Source organism: Amblyomma maculatum, chromosome 2 (genome assembly GCF_055883805.1).
Source record: "Amblyomma maculatum isolate TAMU_Amacu chromosome 2, ASM5588380v1, whole genome shotgun sequence".
In the NCBI taxonomy this organism is placed as follows: domain Eukaryota; kingdom Metazoa; phylum Arthropoda; class Arachnida; order Ixodida; family Ixodidae; genus Amblyomma; species Amblyomma maculatum.
In genome coordinates this window covers 24,910,485-24,931,425 of record NC_139345.1, presented here as the reverse complement: position 1 = coordinate 24,931,425, position 20,941 = coordinate 24,910,485, and the positions used below count along the sequence as shown (strand labels likewise).

The window sequence follows — 20,941 nt, the reverse complement described above, 5'->3', positions numbered from 1 at the left end:
TCGAGAACGCCGATCAGCGCCAGACTTCCAGATCTCACTCCTGATGGCAGTGCAGTTAATTTTTGCAGCATGGGCAGAAGTAAGCTCCTCCACCATCATGAACTGCTTTAGGAAGGCGGGCTTCGCTGGGGATGCTGGCAACACAGAAGGTCGCGAAGCTCTATATATGCCGATGATATTACCGTCTGGACTGAGGCAGCGGATTACGTAGACAAATATTCTATGGAGGCGGCCCTTCTTTGTCTTGAAGATACACTAACCAAAATTGGCCTCGAACTCGCACCACATAAAACAGAATTGATTAGTATTGACGGAAAACATAAAACCAACCCCAGTATGCAGATCCATCTTCACATCGGAGGCAACACCATCACCTCCTCAAATGGGCAAATCCGCATTCTTGGCCTGCCCATATCAAGCTGCAACAGCCCCCAGAAATGGGTTCGTCAGTTACAACGCCTTTGGCCAGCACTGCTACATACTATTCGTCGCCTGTCCAACCGGCACGGCGGTGCGCGGCAGCATGCCTGCCGTGCGATGGCCAGAGCAGCGGCGGTCGGAAAAATCCTCTATGGTACACCGGTCCTCCAACTGTCGAAGACTGACTTCGCTAAGGTCGAACGCCTTCATCGCGCTACACTACGCACTATTACCGGTCTACCTAAGCACACTCCTATAGCCGAACTTGAGCGTTTGGCCGCTCTTCCACCGCTCACTACCATCGTTACCGAGTCACAGACGCGTCATCGAATACGTCTAGAGAACACTGTCCAGGGGCGTCGCCTGCTGGCCTGGGATGAACAGCGTAACGACAAAACACCAGCCCTATATGCATCACTTCCCCCTTGGGAGATGCCAGTAGTCACACGCGCCCATCGCCGACCTATAAACCGCGATTTTGTCATTCCCCGGGAGCTCCTAGCTGCCCATCACCGACAAGAGCGAATCCCCGATACGACTGACATATACACCGACGCATCCATTACAAGCGAATTCGCATCTATGGCCTGGGTATGCGATGACAACCCTTCCCTTTCAGGCGCTTATGCCTGCCATCTACCTCAGGGTACCCCTCTTCACGCTGAACTCCTCGCGATTTGGGGAGCCTTGTCAGGAGTGCCTTGCACCGGAACTGGGTCACTACGTATTCTTACTGATTCCTTTGAAGCTTACAAGGAAATCGCTACTCCGGGTTCACAAGATGCAACAGCTACGGCTATACAGCGCCTCCTTAAACGCCACCAACTCGCGACCAGAACTGTCGCTATTCACTGGACCCCAGGTCACTCGGACGAATCGGGGGCAATGCGGCGGCACACGCCGCGGCTGCCTTGGCAGGTGGGATGTCCACATTTACTTCCCCACCCCCCTTGCTTCATCCTTATTCGACCTTGGGCGGGCAACTCACCCCTTCTCTTGCCCTTATGCACTATACTCGGACCAGTCTTCGTAGCCTCAGTCAGCATCGCATGCAGGTGGCCACACCAGACCCACCTTTTACGAGAAGAACCCACCTCACCCGAAGTCAAGAAGTCTTTTTGAATAAGCTCATCGCCCATGCGGCTTACACGCCACGTATTATGGCCCGCTGGCGTCAGTATAAAGAGAAAATGATTACGTGCCCCCACTGTACGACTCTAACCTGCGGCGGCATATCTCATTTACTTTGGGAATGCCCTGCTTTTTCTACTGGACGCCCCGAGATCGAACCCTACCGCCTGAACTACCGTTCCCTTCTAGAAACTGATGCAAACACACAGATGATATTTGCCAAGTATGGCTCGCTTAGTGGCCTGGTTAGAGCAATGTGATTCGAGTGACGACCTAAATAAACAATGAAGATTATGTCTACTCCCCTTTATCCCCATCCATGGCCATGAGCCTTCCCATTCAATAAAGGACATTCAATCAATCACCTGCCGACACAGCAATGACCAAACTTTGGTTCACAGTGAGTGGTAGTGACGGTGACGCGTTGGGACATCAGGAATTTTTACATGCCGAGGATACAGTCACAACAGATGAAGAGCTGTCAGACGAGGCTATCATTGCAGCAGTCACTGGCGCAGAGGACGGTGACAGTAGCGACGAAAACGATGAACAGGAACCTGTACAGGTTGCGTCTCATTAAGATGCTTTGAGAATTATCGAATCCCTGCAGGACTTTGCTTTTTCTAAGAACCTTCCACTGAACTATGTTCAGCAGTTGGATGCCCTGCAGAAAGATGTCGGCCAGATTGCCATGAAACAGACAACACTTACAGATTATGGGTTTCTTCCCGCTTCAAAATAAAGTGTAAGATACCTCATCTTCATTAACTGTGTAGTGTATAATTTTTCTTTGTTTTTTCGGCCTACAATGACATTTCCATGACATTTCAATATTGTTATAAGTGGGTTAGGCTGTATTCAAATTTTTAAAGGTGCTTTTTATACTTCGAATTCTGCATTATCAGAGGAGACTAGCTCTGCCTCTAAGTAACCTTATGTAATGATGATATCTTTTCTTTGTAGGTTTGAAGCTGAATGAGAAATTTTTGCATGTCATTTGTTGAATTGATGTATTGTTCTACTGCCTAGTGGCACCCATTTGAGCCACTTGTGTGTTCCTTTTATTACTCAAGGTTAACAGGGGTATTTTCATTACTTAATGATTTGTGATGTGCTTGAAACTGAAGAAATGGCTGCAAAGGTTTCCAAGCAATGTAAGGGCCTGCTGTCTGTTTTTGGAACCACTAAAATTTATGTAATGAACCTTAGTTTAACGAATTTTATGAACTTACGAGGTTTTACTGTTCAAATCTCTCTGCCGCGTTAAAAACTATGCATTTTTTTTTGCAATTTAATGAGGTAATTTTATACACACTTTTGATTTAACGAAGTCCTCATGCATTGCGTGCATGTACCAGGAGGCTCCTTAAAGAGCTCATGAAAACCTATTTACTAAAATTACAAAACGTGCACGAGCAATAGGCATCTCGTCAATCCTCTCTGCAACGCAAGAACTTTTAAGCGAGTTTCAATAGCATCGAACATATGGGAGATCGAAAATGATGCTCCTCCTCTCCTCCCTTAACTCTGCTCAGTCAGGAGGTTTGCGCGTGGGAATGTGTTGCCCAAATTGGTTGGGAGCGGTTGCCAAGACCACTTTCTAAACGTTACCTGTAAATTTTCAGCTCCACACAAAGCTTTCAAGTTTGACTTGAATACTCACAAAGACTACCTCTGTGGATTTCTTGCATTAGAATTTTTCTTTTGGAATTTTTAGACAATTCTCACGGGAAGTGAAATTAAAATATATTTTTTTAAAACAGGCACCAAAGGGTCACAAATGAAACATACTTTGGCACAGAACTTACTCTTATTACTGCGCCTTGAATAATCTTAGTTTACGCTGGACTTTTTGTTTCTTAGTGTGTCTAGAAGCAAGCTTCCTGAAACTCGTTTCTGAAACTTGTACAAACGAGTTTCAGTTTTCATCTCTTAGCTCTGCACCCTCATCAAAGCCGCAAAGAGTGTCTAAAACCAAGCGATTTCTGCAAGCTTTGGCCAGAGCCTGTCATCTTTGCTATCTTATCTTCTCCCAGAGCATCACTCCCACAGGAGATCTCATCAAAAGATGAACATACTGAGATGTTATCATTGTGCAGCAGCAAGGGCATGAAGCTAAGGAACCCGCTAAAAAAAAAAAAAAGAAATCCACCCACGAATGTTACCTCACTGTGGCTACTATTGCCCCCACTAGCACTTTTTTTTCACTGCCTCTTGGACGGAGATCGGAAACCACGCAAGTTTTTCTAATGCTTTCACGATCTATTATCCAAGTCCACGTGAGAATACAATCCTATTAGTCGTATGAATATGCATTGCATCTATAAGCCGTTGACTGGGAACGAAAAAAAGACCGAATTATGCCAAAAATTATGCCAAAAATTAAGTGCGATCATACCCACAATATTTCACCTTATTCGTTATTTTTTTGCCTAAGTTGTTTTTGGCTGGAGAAATTCGCAGTAGTTTCTTCTGTTATGGTGGTACCAAACAGTTTCTTTTGAACTGCATTATGTCATCAAACATGCGCTGGCAGGTGTCTGGTGGCTCACATGTTCTATCATCCACCACAGCTTGAGAAATTGTTTGCATTATCCCGAATTGTAATGATTGTATATATGTCGCACGCTCTGACTTTGACATTTTCAGAATTTTATCGCAAAAATCAGACCAATCACAATTCCATACCATCGAGATTATATATACTATATAAGGGTTTACCTACCAAGAGACTTTTAAGAATCTATAGTTTCAACGCGGCAGCATTAAAAGCTCCGTTCACTGAAAATCAAGCGCTAGTGTTGGCTTTGCGAATGGAAAATCACGAGCATTGCGCTGGTGGGCAATACAGTAAAAGCTCGTTAATTCAAATTCCACGGGGCCGCCAGGCCAGTTCGAATTAACCAAAATTCGAACTAATGAAAGTGAGCAAAAATGAAGGCGTTTGATGCCCGGAGGGCACGAAAAACATTTATTTAGCAAAAAAGTCTGTTATCATCTTCTGCTTCTTCTCTCTGAGGGCTACCGTACTCACTCGGTCTTCTAGCATGCGAATGCGACGCAGGGAGTCTTCTTCCCCCTCTTCAAAGCTGAAGAAAAGGCGCGCGACATTCAGCGCTCCCATAACTTCTGCCGCGGATGGACGCACGGGCTCTTGCTCCTCGTCGTCGTCCTCGTCTTCTGCCTCTTCTGGGACAGACTGCTCCCCAACAATTTCAGCGACAATGTCCTCATCACTTAGGGCACCGCACACTGCTGCATCGCTGTCTACTCCAACGTAATCATCAAAACTGACGTCCTGCAGCACAGCACGCACAGCCGCAGGCAGAGGCTCCAGACTCCCATCGTCGCCACTTTCTTTCATACTTCCGGCAGCAAAGCCACAGTGGTGGAAGCAGTTTGCAATTGTGGACGGCGTGACCTGCTCCCATGCACGCACCAACATGTGCATTGCTGTGAGCAATGTGATGGTGCTGGTCTTCTGGTTTCCAGTGCACAAAGTCATGCGCTCGATCATGTGGCGCCTATAGAAACATTTGATGTTTCTGATCACCCCCTGATCCATCGGCTGCAAGGCCGCAGTCGTGTTGGCGGGCAAAAAGACGAGCCTTGTGGCTTTCAGCTCGGCGTCGACTTTGTGTGCTGAGCAGTTATCCACAATGAGGAGAACTTGACGCTTCCCTAGCTCCATCCTCCGATCGAATTTCAAGAGCCATTTTTTAAACAATTCGCCCGTCATCCACGCCTTGCTGTTGGCGGAGTATTCCGTCGGCAGCGTCCTAATGTTCTTGAAACATCTAGGCTTATGTGCCTTGCCGACAACAAAAAGAGGGACCTTCTCCGTCCCGGTCATATTAGCGGCGACCAGAACAGTAATCCGCTCTTTGCTTCGCTTGGCTTCGCTTGCCGCCAGCGCAGCTGTCCCCTTTAAATGTTACTGTTCTGTCGGGCTGGAGCTTATAAAACAAAGCCGTCTCATCAGCATTGAATATATCATGTGCCGAGTAGCTTTCTAAGTACTGCTGCAGAGCACCGCTTCGCCACGTGGCACAAGTTTCTGCATCCACTTCTTTGGCTTCTCCAGACAACACCCGGAAGACAAGATTATGTCTGTCTCTAAAGCGGTGAAACCATCCTTCGGAGGCGACAAAATCTTCCACATTCAAGCACAGGGCGAAATCGGCCGCCTTCGCCATGATAATTGGGCCGCTCAGTGGAATGTCAGCACTTCTCATTTCTTTCACCCACGTGATCACAGCGGTCTCAATTTCCGGATACTTGGCTAACCGAAGCCTTTTTCTGTTGCTGGCGAAATCTTCGGCTTCATAGGCATCCTCGATGGCCTTCCTATTTCGGACGTACGTCGACAACGTGCTTGGTGGAATCCCGTGCTTTTTCGCGATTTCCACTTTGCTGGCCTTCCGTTCATCCACCTCGCGTAAAATAGCCACTTTCTCCTTTACCGTCTTGGCACAGTATTTCCCACGCGAACACATCTCGCGGACACAAGCTCACAACAAGCGGCGTGCAAAACGAGGGCTCACGAAATGCAACATGAAACCGTGGTCGATAACACTAAAACGTCGTTCCTCGAAGGAGTCGCGGCAGGAAAGACTGTTTAGTACTTGTTCCAGCGCCCTAGCGGCGCCCCGATGGTTGTGCCATCTATCGTTCTGCCGTGAAAGCTTCCAACGATGGTTTTTAACAGCGCCGCTTGGCGGCGCGCAGTTCGAATTATGGGTGGCGGCGCCAATTTTTGAGTGAATTAACAAGCTGTTACGCGCATAGACTTCTATGCACTGCGGACCGGACCACGATGACTATTTCGAATTATCCAAAATTTCGAATTAACGAGTTGTGAATTAACGAGCTTTCACTGTAGCTGGCAGCTGACATGGTAGAGTACAAAGTGGCTCGAGGGTTTCCCGACATTACATTTGGCAGGAGCTGCCAGCTCAAGCCGCTCGTTGTTTTTTTTTTTTTTCTTTTTAACTGAAACATAGGAACCTTGACTAAATGAGATTCTTAGTTTACCAATGTTTTCAACTTTATAGGCAAGGTCAGTTTGTACATAATCTTTCCATTTATCTATGCACAGTTGTAGCGCATTCATTGTTGCACAAGGTTATTATGCATGCTAATTGTACTCTCTTGCAGAGGGTTATCTGTTGCATATGGTCTTGCCAAGAACTGCTCAGCAAACTTGTTTGTTTTGCGATTATTTTGCCAGATGAACCCAAAGGGGTTCACACAGTTCTACGCAAAGTGCTCATTCTATCAAAATGGTATCGCCGTTGTCTTAACCCAGAACAGAGAAAAACGGTGTCAGAGAAGATACGCCCACAATTTCTTATAAAAATTATGATGCAATCATTCGTAGTGTTCAGGTTGTTGTCATAACATTTCGCTTCCTTTTCATCATCCGTCTGCTAGTCAAATTGGAGTCTAATTTGTGATATGGATTCAATCCAATGACATACATACCTCAGATAAATGCTGGTGTCCACTGAGAAGTGAGACAGCTGCTGTGCCTTCTTCCCTCAAGACCAACCTAAACAAAAAAATATAAAAGTCTCAGATTAAAAAGGCGGTGTGTAAAGCACTCTCGTATCTACTCTTAAAACGAAGCTTGAGTGACCCCTTAATTATTTATTTCATGTAGCAGTTTCTTGGTTGCATCCTTTAGTTGTCTGAGGACAAAGGAGGTGCCTGTGTGCCTGCAGTAACTGTGGCGATGAAAGTTCTCACTGCATTTTTTGTATGAATGGATGAATATGACATTCACTTTTCTGATGCGGGATTACCCTCTTGAACATTGCAGAGTGGTACTGTTCAGCATGGTAGTAGCCGGAAGTGCCTGGAGATGTCCGAGGACCGCCAGAAAGTGAGCATGGAGATATGCTCAGGCAGTCTAAGACAGAGCTGGGTATTCCAGAATTACAACAAGACCAAGGCCATCAAGATCCCCAGGCGGGGTTACTAGGTTGCCACAGACCCTGGCAACCCAGCAGCTGCTCTGAGGGATTCCTCACATGATGGGACTTCATGAAGCCTGTGCAGAAAGTGAACATCAAAAGGGAACAAAAGGAAGTGAAGCAAGTTACAAGTCTGTGCTAACAATGGACTCATGGTGCGATAGTAGTTACCATATAGTGCATCAGTCATCGATCATGTCATCATCTCAGCTAAGCCTTCACAGAGGGTGCCCGGTTTGCCCTTCTGTTCGACAGTAGAACCCATCCTTCACCTGTTCACCCCAGCTCGGTGACTGCTGAATGCAGGCCTTTAGTTGCCACAAACTGCTTCTTCAATTGTTTTTTTTTTTTTGTTGCTGTTGTCGTCGTTGAATTCTTGTGAATGGAGATGGAAGGGAGTTTAGGTTGCAGCCAAGATTGGGAAAGATTGCACCAGGCCGGCACTGCAACCCTCACAGTTCAATCCTGTGCTGCAAGTTGGTGGATTGAGTGAAGACTCTGCCAAGCACCACTAAGAAGTGCCAAGAATCAAAACAGGGATTGCAGTATGCTTCCCAACTGATTGGCGGTCAGTGCTTTGCCAACTGTGCCTCATTGCATCTGTGCTTTGATGAGTGCAGTGTTCTTTTTTTTTTTTTTTTTCCCTACCTATTGACTCTTGTCTCATTGTTGCTGCTGTTATTGTTTGCAATGATGCCTTTGCAGCTGCAAAGACTGAAGCACATTGTTATCGCCAAGACATCCTGCAAAGCAAAGACTGTAACAAATTTAATACTTTGTTGAAGGTGTATTTTCACAGAGAAATTGTGTGTGTGTACCATGTGCTGCCAGCAGCTTAGCTGCACACTACAAGTGGTTCTCTGGTCTCACCACACACAATATGAAAGCACATGTTTTTGTACCACGTGAGCCGTTTGAGAGTTGTGCAGCCAGAGTTTATAGCCATGAGGTTTTTTTTTTGTCATCAATGTGCGCTTATGTACTGTGGGCTTTGGGTCTCCTCACTGGACTCACTGGAATGGCCTGGAAGCCAGGAGCAGTGTTTACTCCATCAGGGTGTTTGGGGGGTTGAGTTTTTTGTGTGTTAATTCTAATATGTAGCATCCTTGGTAAAACTGTTCCTTTAGGCTTTTCTTCTTTAAAGGTGGTGTGGGTTTAAATTTTTTTTTATTGACATATAGCATCTGCCATGTTATATCTGTTGTGATTCTTTCCTGTAATAATTCGTTGCATTCCATCTCTTCTAGTCAGTTCGTGCATTCCAGTTTTTCTACTTCTTTTTCTTTGGGTCTGTGTGCATCTCTGTACAAGGAGGTGGCTTTGAAATTTAAGAAAGTGAACTTGTGTGTGTATGCTTACCTTGCACTCAAGTAAATGAGACTCGTGCCTTATGAAAAGTAAAGTTTGCAACAAAAAAAATTCTTTTATCAATAAAATCCTGTGAAAATGTTCATGGCACACCAAAGAGACTTCTTGCCTAGTAAAGACTGATGCATGCTGTCTGGTACCGATCAGTTTATTGGCCACTGCCCAACTATATCCATAGTTAAAGCCCCTGGTTTCCCACTATTCGATTAAATACAGCAGATTTTAACATACTTAGCAGCCACATTGTTTTTTTTTTATAGTATTGTGTTTATTTTCATCAGCAAGAAAGGTGAAGATGTGGTTTCTTAAATCATTTCAATTCCTTTGATTCATAGAAACTGGTATCAGATGAAGTTGTATTAATACCTGACATGCTTGCTCCCGCATCTGCTCCAGCAAGCTTCGTATCACGCACTCCAGCTGTGGCAACGGGTTTTTATGATGTCATGATAATTACTGCCAGTTGAAAGCAATATTATACTGGCACGAATAGGACAAAACATTTTCTTGAATAATCGGCTTCAGAAAGCACTTTGCATTGCATATGGAGCCAACCACTAACATGGCAATAATGTTTTTTTACTGTTCTTTGAGAACCCCGCAAAGAGCTCATCTACCAGACTTTTTAAATGCCAGGAAAAGCGAACTTCTCGACAACCCCTTTTTGCTTATTTGAAGCATGCGGCATGCAGCAGTTAGAAAAAGTTCTTGCAATTGCGTTAAGAATGTGGAATGAGTTGTTGAAAAAGGAGGCAAGATAGTAAAAGGAGCAAGGATTCTTAGGAGCAGGGAAGGGAATAAAAGAAGTGCCAGTGGATACAAAACTGTGCAACACAAAACGTGAACCACCGAAGCAAGAATCAGCATCTCGGCAGCCACTGCTATGCAGAGGATCACATGCATTAACCTGTTGGAGCCATCTTGCTGAACAGTATTGCAGATTCCTTCTTTCAATTTGCAAAATTTAAGAACTGCATTATGCGCACATTGTGAAACTCCTGATCCACAGACACAAGAGCCAGTAGGGCCACAAGTATCAAGCTCCTGTTTCTTTAATTGCAATGTTGTTTTATTGCAAAAATGCCCTTAAAAAGGAGCTAGGAACAGCAGGTCATTTTTTGCTTGTTTCATCTTCGGCTTGACAAAGCCCACTCCAGGGCAAATGCCTCTGCAGTATTTCTCCAATTACCCGGTCTTGTGGGCATGTTACCCCTGCGAACTTCCGAATCTAATCTGCCCACCTACCGCTTCTTAAAATCTTTTCTGCATAGGGTCACTCGCATTTGTTCTCTCGCCCACTTTACTTTATTTCTGTTCCTTAATGTTGCTAACTTGCTATCATTTTCTCTCTCATAGCCCGTTGCATTATCCATCTTTAGTTCAGCCATTTTTGTTATACTCTTAAATTTCTGCCTTCACATTTCGCTTGTGTATTTGGCTCTTGATGCACATGTAAGAAATGTCAGTGGTGAGTGGAAAGCTATCTTTTGATGAACACGTCCTAGAATATAAAGCTAATTCCCTCTGCAGTAGTCAAAAATACACAGCCCACCATTTTGTTAGCCTGAGCGGAGTCCAGTCTGTGCCTTCTGCCTTCATGGATTGCTATTTTTTAAATTTCAGATGGTGCAGAATTGTCCCCTTAAATACATTATAGACTACTTTAGAGCAGTAATACTTTCACAGGAGCGAGAGATGGAAACTATGTGGAGTGAATAGCAAAATTGGCTGCTTGTTCTTGGCATATTACTATGTGCCCGTACTCTTACCTGTGTTGATTATTTTTTAGAGTTAGTTTCCATCAGCCACTGGTCTGTTAACATTAGAGTTGTAAGCAGCTGTTGTGACAGCTACTATATTACAAATAACCTATGTGTGGTGTTTCTGGGGCTGGGTTTAGAAGGTGTCCTAGGATAACTATGCATATCTGAAAAATGTTTTGTAATTTGGCTGGAACAGGGCATGAAAGGTGCAACAATGCATTTTACCCACCAATAGATATCTGCAACTGGTTGCCTATAGTAGATACTTTGACATATGTGGGTGGCTGTTCAGTTTTAGTTAGGCGAAGTTCTTTTCACACATTCTCAGTTCTTGTCAGAACATCCTTGGAGTATCCATTACTCACAGCTTTGAGGTAGGGAGAATACGCTTTCTTTGAGAAATGCTGAGCAATTTTTCTAATATGCCTCAAGGATGAATTTTTAGCATACAGGTATTGCACAAGCTTGCACTAATAGCTTAAGAATGATGCAAAAAGGTAAGTGAACAGTATATGTTCTTGAGAAATTGTGAGACACAAAATGTCTTTTTTTCAATCCTCTTACAATTGAAAAACTTGTCTGTACCAAATGTACTAAACTCAAGCTGCATGAAAGGCCTTAAGAGAAAACATTCTCAAGCCTGAAAGCAATGTTTCCGTCTGTTCCCAGGACTCCTATCTGCAGCTCTCTCTGTGGGTGCCAGTGTGGCCATGCTCTTGCTTAATCACTAATTTCTTAACTTATACCTCTGTTGTCTTGTGTATACTCTTTACTATAGTCAAGCTGCCACATTATGTACAAAGCCACCTAGTGCTGATGGAAAAGCCTTCTTTAACCTAGCCTTATGGGCATGCCTGCATGGCCTCGATGTAGCGAGTCTGGCTTGGTATCCAGGGTTTCTGGTTTCACTTCACATTTCCTCCTCCTATCCCAAAAGACATACTAAAGAGAGAGAGAGATATATTTTAATGGCAACAGGAGATGTCTGCCTGGTGGTAAGCCTAGCATGCTACTCCTGATGAGGGTTGAGGGATGAGGGTGACAGATTGTGGGAGGGGAAGGGGAAATAAATGAGAAAAAAAGAGAATCGGTGTCGCACACTTTCACACGCACATAAGCACACACAGATGAGTTTTAAAGGGTATTGATCAACCCTGTGTCCTTAAGAAAAGTTAACTTTCATACGCACATAATCACACACAGATGAGTTTTAAAGGGTATTAATCAACCCTGTGTCCTTCAGAAAAGTTAGTAAGGCCTTGGTAGCTCGCGCAGCAGACGATCCGTCGCACCAAGGACCCAGGACATGTTCAAGGCGCAAGGCTGTTTCTTTAGGTAAGCTTAAATTATTGCGCAGTGTCCTGCGATGTGCAGTAAACCGTTGACAGGAGGTTACCAAATGTTCAAAATTTTCACACACATCACATGTAGAGCACAGAGGCCTGCTCGCTATGCCTATTTTATGTAGGAAGTAGTTTGTGTATGACACATTTAAGCGGATTCTGTGAAGACAGTTTCGATGCCACCTGTTCAAATTGTGAGGAATTCGAAAGACGCAAGTGGGATCTATTCGGTGTAGAGGTCGATATTGATGGTTCGGGTCACACCACAGAGAGCGTTGCAATCGCCACGATTCAGTTGCTACAAGTCTTGCTGCATCTCTTCGTGAAAATGGTATTGAAATTGTCCTTGTGGAATCTTTTAGTTCTTTTGCAGCGGCGTCTGCGAGGTCGTTGCCCGCGATGCCGCAGTGAGCAGGTAACCACTGTAGCACAATGCTGTGACTCAGGTCATAGGCCTCTGTGTGTAGCTTATTTGTGTCAATGACGAGCTCTTCCTGAATTCTTGATGATTTAAGCAATTGTAGTGCAGCGCGACAATCGCTGAAGATAAGCCATGCTGCAGGGCGTTGTTGTAGAATATATATAATTGCTTCTCTCAGAGCTGTTAACTCAGTAGCCACAGCTGAAGTGCGATGACTGAGTGTTGCCGAGATTGTGGTGTGCATTGATGGTATCCACACACCGATGGATGAAGAAATAGCTGTGACAGAGCCATCAGTATAGATGTGGCAATGATGACTGTAGCGTGCACAGATGTGCTCAAGGGCGAAGTATTTAAGTGCGGGTCCTGGGGTGTGGGCTTTTCTTTTGATGCCAGGTATAGTTGTCGAAATTTGCCATGAAGCAAACCTCCATGGTGGGAAAGATGACAGTACTGCACGTTGATATTGCGCAGGCAGTAGATTGGAGAGTGATGTCATGCTTTGCTCTGAAAACGGGTGGGTAGGTTCACGTGCAAAGCGCAGCTGGGCGCGAAGCAGCTCCTGCGGTATCAGCACAGTTACAGATAGACGTCTGCTCTCCGCCAGAGTGCCCACTGTGGAAGTGTTTTTTGGAAGACCAAGGCACACTCTCAAAGCTTTGGCCTGCATGGCTTCAAGTAGTTTAATGCTTGACTGCGAGAGGCCTTGAAGAACAGGGAGGCTATAACGCAGAAGACCTTCACAAAGTGCTCCATAAAGCCGTAATAAGGAATCGGTAGAGCAGCCTCTTCTGGTCGTTGAGAGCATACGGAATATAGATACGTATGAAGAGAGTTTGGTCTTAAGTTGTTGAACGTGTGGTGACCATGAAAGGGACCTATCAAAGGTCACACCTAGAAATTTTTGATGGTTGACATACGGTATAGGAGTGCCAGCAACTTTCAGTACATAACGGGAGAGATCACGTCGTGAAAATGAAATTGCTGCGCACTTTTCTGGAGATATAACAAGACCTCGCTTGTTTAAAAATAATGCAATGCCAACTATTGCTTTTTGTAGCCGAGCATGCACAATGCGCCTGTTTCTTCCGGAGCACCATAGTAGAGGGAGATTTGAACAGTAGGTGGCAAGGACCTGTCCAAACCAAGAAGAGATATATTGAAGAGGGTTGGACTTAAAATCCCTCCCTGAGGAACGCCACGAGACACATGATGTAAGGACGTGTCACCTTGATCCATTGACATGTAAATGGTCTTATCCCGAAGATAGTCAGAAAGCCAGTTATACATTCGTCCAGCAATGCCAATTGAACGCAAGGCTGAATGAATTGCCTCGTGCGTGACATTATCAAATGCTCCTTTAACGTCAAGAAAAACAGCAATAATTAGAGACCGCTCAGCTTTGCTGCGCCTGACACATACTAAAGGTACTCTTACTACTCAAAGGAGCTTTAGCGAACTGGGCCATATCGTGTGGCCTTGTGATGCCACACAACCCACCAAACAATCAATGGCTGGCCATCTCACCTGCCAACTACCACCGGCCAGAAGCATGCTCGTGTTTTTTTTATGCGAAGCATATTAACGTAGGTTTCAGGCCTTCGCGCGACGCCCTGTGGTGGCCACCATTGACCCTGAAGTGGGGTCACGTGACATGATGACGTCACACCGGCTGCAGATGGGGCCTCGTATCGCGCCGTCGGACGTCGCCCGGCGGAGGCCTCCACGCTTCGGTTCGCGCCGTCGCGCGCAACGCGGCGGCGGCGCCACCATCGCTGCATCACGTGATATGTGACGTCACGCCAGAGATGAAACGGCGCGCACCCGCCGTCGCGTCTCTGTGCCCGCAACCGCGCCAGCGTCTTTGCGCCGGGCGTGTATGCGGTCAAGATGCCTACGACGATTAACCTAAAACCACGTCTCCGTTACTTAGCCCCATCCACACTGAGGCAGCTGCTTAACATGCTTCGCATCCACTGGGCTTAACCTTGATAAGCCTCCAATTTTTTTCTTTTTTCTCGCTATGCCAATGCCGGATTTTCTGGAGAACGGGACGTCGATCTATGCTAACACCTTAAAGGGCTACTCCAAGCTTATAACCACATTACCATTCCCTAAGCACCTTATCTCAGGTACAAAAAAACTTTTTTGAAAATGCCATGAAGTATTTTAAAAGAGCAAAAATCAAGAAACTGAAACTGAAAGTATGTTGCTGCCAACCTATGACATCAGACAAAAATCTGTCCTGTGCGTGTTGGTTAGATAAACTGGCAACTGTGAGTGAGGAATGGGGGGCCACTATTTGTCTGAAATATGATAAAAAAAAAAAAAAGCAAGCTCAAATATTTGTCCTGCAGCAAATGCAGAGCGAATATAGATGGCTACCCATCCAGTGATGTCACACTGAATGTTGACCTTAGAACTCTCTCATTGAGGCAACAAAATGTGAAATTTAGAATTTGTGCTACAATCAAGCATCAAACTGCTGCGAAATTTGGCATCAGTCTCCAGAAATCTAGAAAGAACACATTTGTAAAGTCAGTAAAGTTAGAGGAAGTCAAAAAAATGCTGAAGTTGCCCTTTAAACACCACTGTCTACATTGAGGCTGCAAAAATAAGGACAGCAGTATAAGGCGGTGCAGCTTAAATGGAGTGTTAGAAACTGGGTAGAATGTTCCATTCAAATATTTTGCAGATTTTCTAGGAGAGTTAAAAAGAAGAATTTGGCTTGCTAAACACAACTTAAATTGAATGTGTCTTCACGTCATCAATAACATTACTATGTCCAGTGCAGGACCAAAGGTTTTTGCCATATCTGTTCAATGAACCTAGTTCTGTGCCAGGCTCTAGAAAATCCAGTTTCGGCATTATGAGTAAAAAGTCACGGGCTTGCCTCTGGCAGGTAGTATTTGGTAAGTGACGTGGTCAGGCACATTGTCTGGCAGCTTGTGTGGCATCACGAGAGCGCATGACATGAGCATGCTGGAACGGGCTGCCAACTGTGACAAGTATTTGAAGTAGGCGGGTGAGATGGGAACCGAACTCTGGACTCGTATGGCATAAGTAAAGCATAGCATCTATGTTGGGGGTCTCTCACATAATGCCGTAGTTTATTTCTTTATTCTTATGGTTATGTGTTATATAAGAGGCTTAAATTTGGGGATTAATGATCGAGCATGTATCCCTGTGTTAAATTTGCCTCTGCTCAGTAAATAACTGCATTTCTTCTGCCACAATGCCAAGCAAAGTTAATTATGTAACAAGTTAGTATGAGATCACGTGAGGCTCAGAAAAACGAGTGTCAGTTGCTGTCATTCCGGCTTCAGAAGCAGCTTACCACGAGAGTTTGCGCAAATTAAAGCTACAAAGCAGCGAATATATTAGAGCTTTTGTAAGTGTCGCATGATCACATATGTTTACATCAGAACTGTGTGCTAAAATTCTAGTTCACTATAATCGGAACCTTCGTTCGACAACATGAAATCGAAACTGTGTCTCACAAGATTCGAAAACAAAAAATGAGGCAGATGAATAGAAATTTTTACCCCTCAGTAATGTTAATGTTTTTAATGACAACTGCATGCAATCATGTCGTGAAAATGATCAAGCAACTCAATCTGGTAAGCTGGCAGTATTTACAAGAACCGAAATATCTGCTGTTTGCACAGTGTGATAGCTAGGGATCAACTGAATATTCGTTTATATGTATCAATTAAAGCAACTCGATCAGGCTATGAGAGATGCCATATATGAAGGGCTGCAGATAATTTCGGCCAACGGGGTTTCTTTAACATATGTGCGAGCTGACATCGAAATACAAATAGATTCACGAGTTTTATTGAGCTTATTTGATTCTGATCTGAATTCCCAATTGCACCCATTTCAATTTTTTGCCTGAAACGTTACGATGTACCGAAAATAAACGGACAAGTTATAGTATGCGAAAAATAACCCCTAAGGGGTCCAGGCTGCAATAATAATCTTACTCACCATATCCACGGCCGCTCAATGGAGTGCGCCTCCATTGAACGGCCGTGCCATATCTATGCAGTGGATAGTCTTGTATGATTAAACATCAGCTTTATTTTAATATGTACATCCTGCATGAACACTGACCATTTTGTTAGAATTAAATTCTGTACTCATACTGTACAAAAATTTCTTTCATTTGATATAATTTGAACTGCGTGCGTGAAATAAACGAATTTATTTCAGCATAATACCCCAATATATATTTTACTTTGATATGACATTTTTAGCTGCGATTTCAGGAATTTTCGACTCGCTCAAGCGGCTCTGAGGTAGCACTTGAGGGCATCCTTGGGAGGTTTGGTTGTGTTTAACGAGGACCTGGATTGAACTGGCTGCGTTTCTTAGCAGTTAGGGGCCCACATTTAGCAACTCTGACAAAGATGCTTGCTTGAGAACTGTACTTCCTTGAGCGTTCAGCATGTATTGCGTCGACACGGAACTTTTTTGTTGAACTTCGAGTGATGTCGCCCATGGCCCGAAGCTTTATTGTTCCATTTCAAGAGGTAACTTTGTCTGCACTATACTGAAATACGTCTACATCCTATTTTAACTGTATGCATTACAAAAATTATAACTTTACGCGAGTACCGAAACCTCCGAAACTTCGGCAGTCTGCTAAACAAAAGTAGTAAAAATAATAGTAACAACAATTTAAAAGTAATTTAAACATATTATTAAAATATAAAAGTAACGTTTTAAGTAGCCAACTAGTTATTTATACATGTAATGTAATCCATAAATTTTTATACTAAACTGCGGTCAATGCACAATTCTCTGGCTGATTGCGCTTGTCCTTCCATGTTTAATCGCTATCGATACCCTGTGTGTTTTTTCTGCGCTCGTTTCCTCGGGGTTCATTACTGGGTGCCTTCATAACTCCACAAGGCTATGATGTTGTGAGAAAGTTTGTGTGGTTGGTGAGACAGTAGTCGAACACTTTTGGACACACTAGACGCCCGCATGCTGTCTCATCCGAGCGAGGATCGGGGTGGAGCCCGCAACGGGGAGGCCATGGAGAACGCCAGCCGAGACGGCGAATCATGCGAGGGCGAGCAGTCGCCGAGCCCCCCTACCAACGGGGAAGTGGCCAAAGAGGAAGTTGGTGCCGACTCTGAGAGTGTTAACAGGTGGGCTGGTGCAAAGCCCTCGCTCGATTTCGCCTGAGTTTTGGTGTGAGATCGGTGGTGGCACTGTGTCGGTGCCATGACTCCGCACGCTGTGGCTGATCATCTGTTGGGCGGCGTGGTCGCACGCGTTTCACCGTATTGCGCATCTTTCACGCCTTGGTGGCTAGACGAGCTACGTTTAACTTTGTCACGCATTCAAACTGAATTTTCGCTGTTTGAGAGCTGGCAGCGTGTCATGCGACTAGGTGCGAGTCGATAATTGCGTTAAACCGTTTGCGGCGCCGTTTGCTCACGTGTGTATCGCAGTCAGCACTTTCGTTTTATCAAATAGCCCATGATCACGAGTGTTGTATAAACAATAAACAATTACTATATTCCTTACATGTGCGCGGGCCGGCGCGTAGCATTTCTACGCCAATATATGAACTCATTGTAACACCAAAGCACAAGTGCCCTCGTGCCTTGCTGAAGACTCATTCCTCCCTTATTTCTGGGTCATATTTATTTAACATCACAATCCTCGCAGCTGCGGATGACTGGCAGCGTTGCGTTTGTTCGCGGTTGCTTGTGGCTCTGCCATTAATGCGAAGTTCTTGAAGATTCTCTTTTGATGGGCACGTAAATATGGAGTGCATTTTTCACACGTATACTTACATTCTGTGGTGCACTGTGTGTTAAAATAACAGATAGACGCCGGTTAACTACGTGCAGCAGACTAGCATGGTTCGATCACACTGGAGGGAGCAAGTGTGGAGTACACAGGTATTTTACATTAATTTGCTCACATGATAACGGTTTCATCCCATTTTAGGTACTGCCAGCTATCAAAATGCCCTCGTGAAATATCTCTGCCTTCTCTATCAGTGGCCAATGCCAGAGTTGTCATTTACTGAAATTTCAGACCATAAGAAGAATCTTGTAGGTTGTTTTGTGGGCTGCACAGCTGTAGATTGTTCTGTACAATCCTGCAGAGCCATTTGAGATATTTGCATATTTTTTACATCAACAGCCATATCACAAACAAATTTTGAAGGCTGTCGCTCTGTTTGCCGTAAATATAGTTTCATCAGGTTAATCGATACAAAAGCTTATGAACATCACCATGTGGCCTTAGGCATTATTTAATTTGAAAGGGAGTTTTAGGGGAGCAAGCAAGTTACATTAGACTGCTGGGTAATCCTTCGAAGACTCTACCAGTGCTGCTTCTGTATAAAAGGATGATTCCCTTGCAGGGAAAATTGCAAATCAAGCTCTCTGTTCCTCTTGCCATTCACAGTGTGTGCATCTCGGGTAATCCGACAAAACTCCCCGAGCATGATTTGATGTGCTCTGCTAAATGAGAGAAAACTAGTAAAAAATGAAACTGCTTCACCTACTAATCAGCTACAAGACAGGTCAACAACTAACGCTTCCATACTCTGTGCCGCGCTGTGTGCTACATCCTGTCCTCTTAAGACACTACGGTTTCATCATTCAACCAGATCCTGAAAATTTGGTTTGCACTTCTGGAAACTGCTGTGCATAACTTGGGAAGCAAGTAACAGTCAGGGGTCGAAGTGCTGCTCCATTTGCTTCACTGTGCTCTGAATGGCTTGTCATGCTCCACATTGCTCCAAATCACATATTAGACTAAACTGCCCCAAACCAGCTGGCTTAATCTTTTGCAATCAAATTTAGCAGAATACGAGCTTTTGCTGCTCACTGGATCATTGTAGTGCCTACAGAAAATCGCAATCCCATCCAGTTTAATAGATTAAGTGACCGTGAGAAACACAGCAATCTGATGGCATATTGAGGTGCACATCCACACTATGGGGTCACTGTTGTGGAAAAGATGATAGCGCACCTGTGCCAGATGTGTAACGCTTCTCACGCTAATCTTAATATATACAAAATATTCATAAACTAGGAAGCACGGCACATAGTAAATATTACTTCGCAAGCAAACTTATGCAAGTGATTAGAGGGAATTTATTGTGAAAAAATGCTCTGTGCACAGAGAAGCAAGAGCAGTGAGTGATGCTGACACTGTAATTTACTGCGAGCTGTTAGCAAACTTGTCTGTCTACAAAGAACTGCACATTGTTTCAATGCTTTTTGCTTTGAAAACAGCAACAACCCTTTGTCAGTAACAAGCATGTCAAATCTACATCAGACATAAGCATACTTTTATTCTGAGTCTGATGTAGGCACGAATCACTAGAAATGATATCAAAGGCGTTAGAAAGCCATACAGAGCCTATTGACAACATAATGAAATCGAAGAAGCTCTATCGTCGCTCAAGAAAACAGGAGGAGCCACTAGCAAAAGGCAGTGACGTAAAGAAGGTGAAGACAAAGGGCCACCCTTCAGTATTGTGTGTAGGATCAAAGAACATGCAATGTACTCCTAAATGTTAAATTCAATGTGAGCTCAAACTGGTGATGGGGATTGAGCATATTAAAGTAGTAGACTCCATGTTTGAATCTGTCATGTCAAATTAGCTGGCTTTTAGCCGAACTTTTCATCAAGTTGTTGCTCAGCTCAGCTATGATATTTTAAATACCTGTACATGTTTCTTTTTTTTTGTGTGCGTGTGTGTTCTCAGAGATGCGTGTGTAGTCAGCGAAGCATTGATTGTTGAATAAAAAGGAATCATATTGCTTTTTTTGTGTCAGGGATAGAAAATTGCAATCATAAAAGGCATTTGACCGTAGAAACAGCATAATTAGAATGCTCCAAAACTCATTTTAGTGCTACAAATCTTTACAAAATTCTCGAGCCTGCTTCCACCCATGGCAAGTGCTCCTAGATGCAAGAATTCAATGTGACAGTGCATTCCTGCATCTAGGAGCACTTTCTATGCGGCTTGTACCTCTCCTGCAGTGCTTGCCTGTTGATGTAGTGTTGCGTGATATGTCATTGAACCAGTTGTCAAGAGCGCATTCGACTGGTCACAGTTCACGGAATTCACGACCAATATTGCCACATATCTTTCTATCATTTGTGTAGCTTTCTGGCTTATTCAAGCGCTGTTCTCAGTAAAGGTGGTTTATTACCCTTTTTGATCACATATATTCCTATCTAGCTATGCTTAATGCACTCTAGCATCCCTCTGAGCTATGTACTAATGGTTTTGGCTAGCAAGACCATTAAATTGCACAAATACCTCTTGGGGCATTTGGAATGTTATGCAAGTAGACGTGTGTTTTTCTGGGGCCATTCTTGAGAGTGGTGGGCCTGATTTGTAGTGAGATGTGCCCTCTTATTGAACATCGACCAGCCTTTTCTATATATTTGCTACTGATTCAAACGTCCTTTTATGGAAACCGTGCTTTGTGAAGGAAGCCTTTTTGTGCAAAAACAAGAAGCCCACTTTCC

At 44.2% G+C, this 20,941-nt stretch overlaps 2 protein-coding genes across 2 annotated transcripts in view; both read left to right on the top strand.

Annotated features, from left to right (window-relative positions):
- Positions 1 to 8,977, top strand: part of Pgant9 (polypeptide N-acetylgalactosaminyltransferase 9) — a 146,133-nt gene extending 137,156 nt beyond the window's left edge. Inside the window, exon 12 of the mRNA XM_084593521.1 lies at positions 7,373 to 8,977. Coding sequence (XP_084449647.1) covers positions 7,373 to 7,534 — 162 coding nt within the window. The 3' untranslated portion in view covers positions 7,535 to 8,977. The remainder of the gene's footprint in view (positions 1 to 7,372) is intronic.
- An 8,256-nt stretch (positions 8,978 to 17,233) lies between these two features.
- Positions 17,234 to 20,941, top strand: part of Nmt (N-myristoyl transferase) — a 50,727-nt gene continuing 47,019 nt past the window's right edge. The window contains exon 1 of the mRNA XM_084593520.1: positions 17,234 to 17,580. Within this exon, the coding sequence (XP_084449646.1) occupies positions 17,414 to 17,580 (167 nt within the window). The 5' untranslated portion in view covers positions 17,234 to 17,413. The remainder of the gene's footprint in view (positions 17,581 to 20,941) is intronic.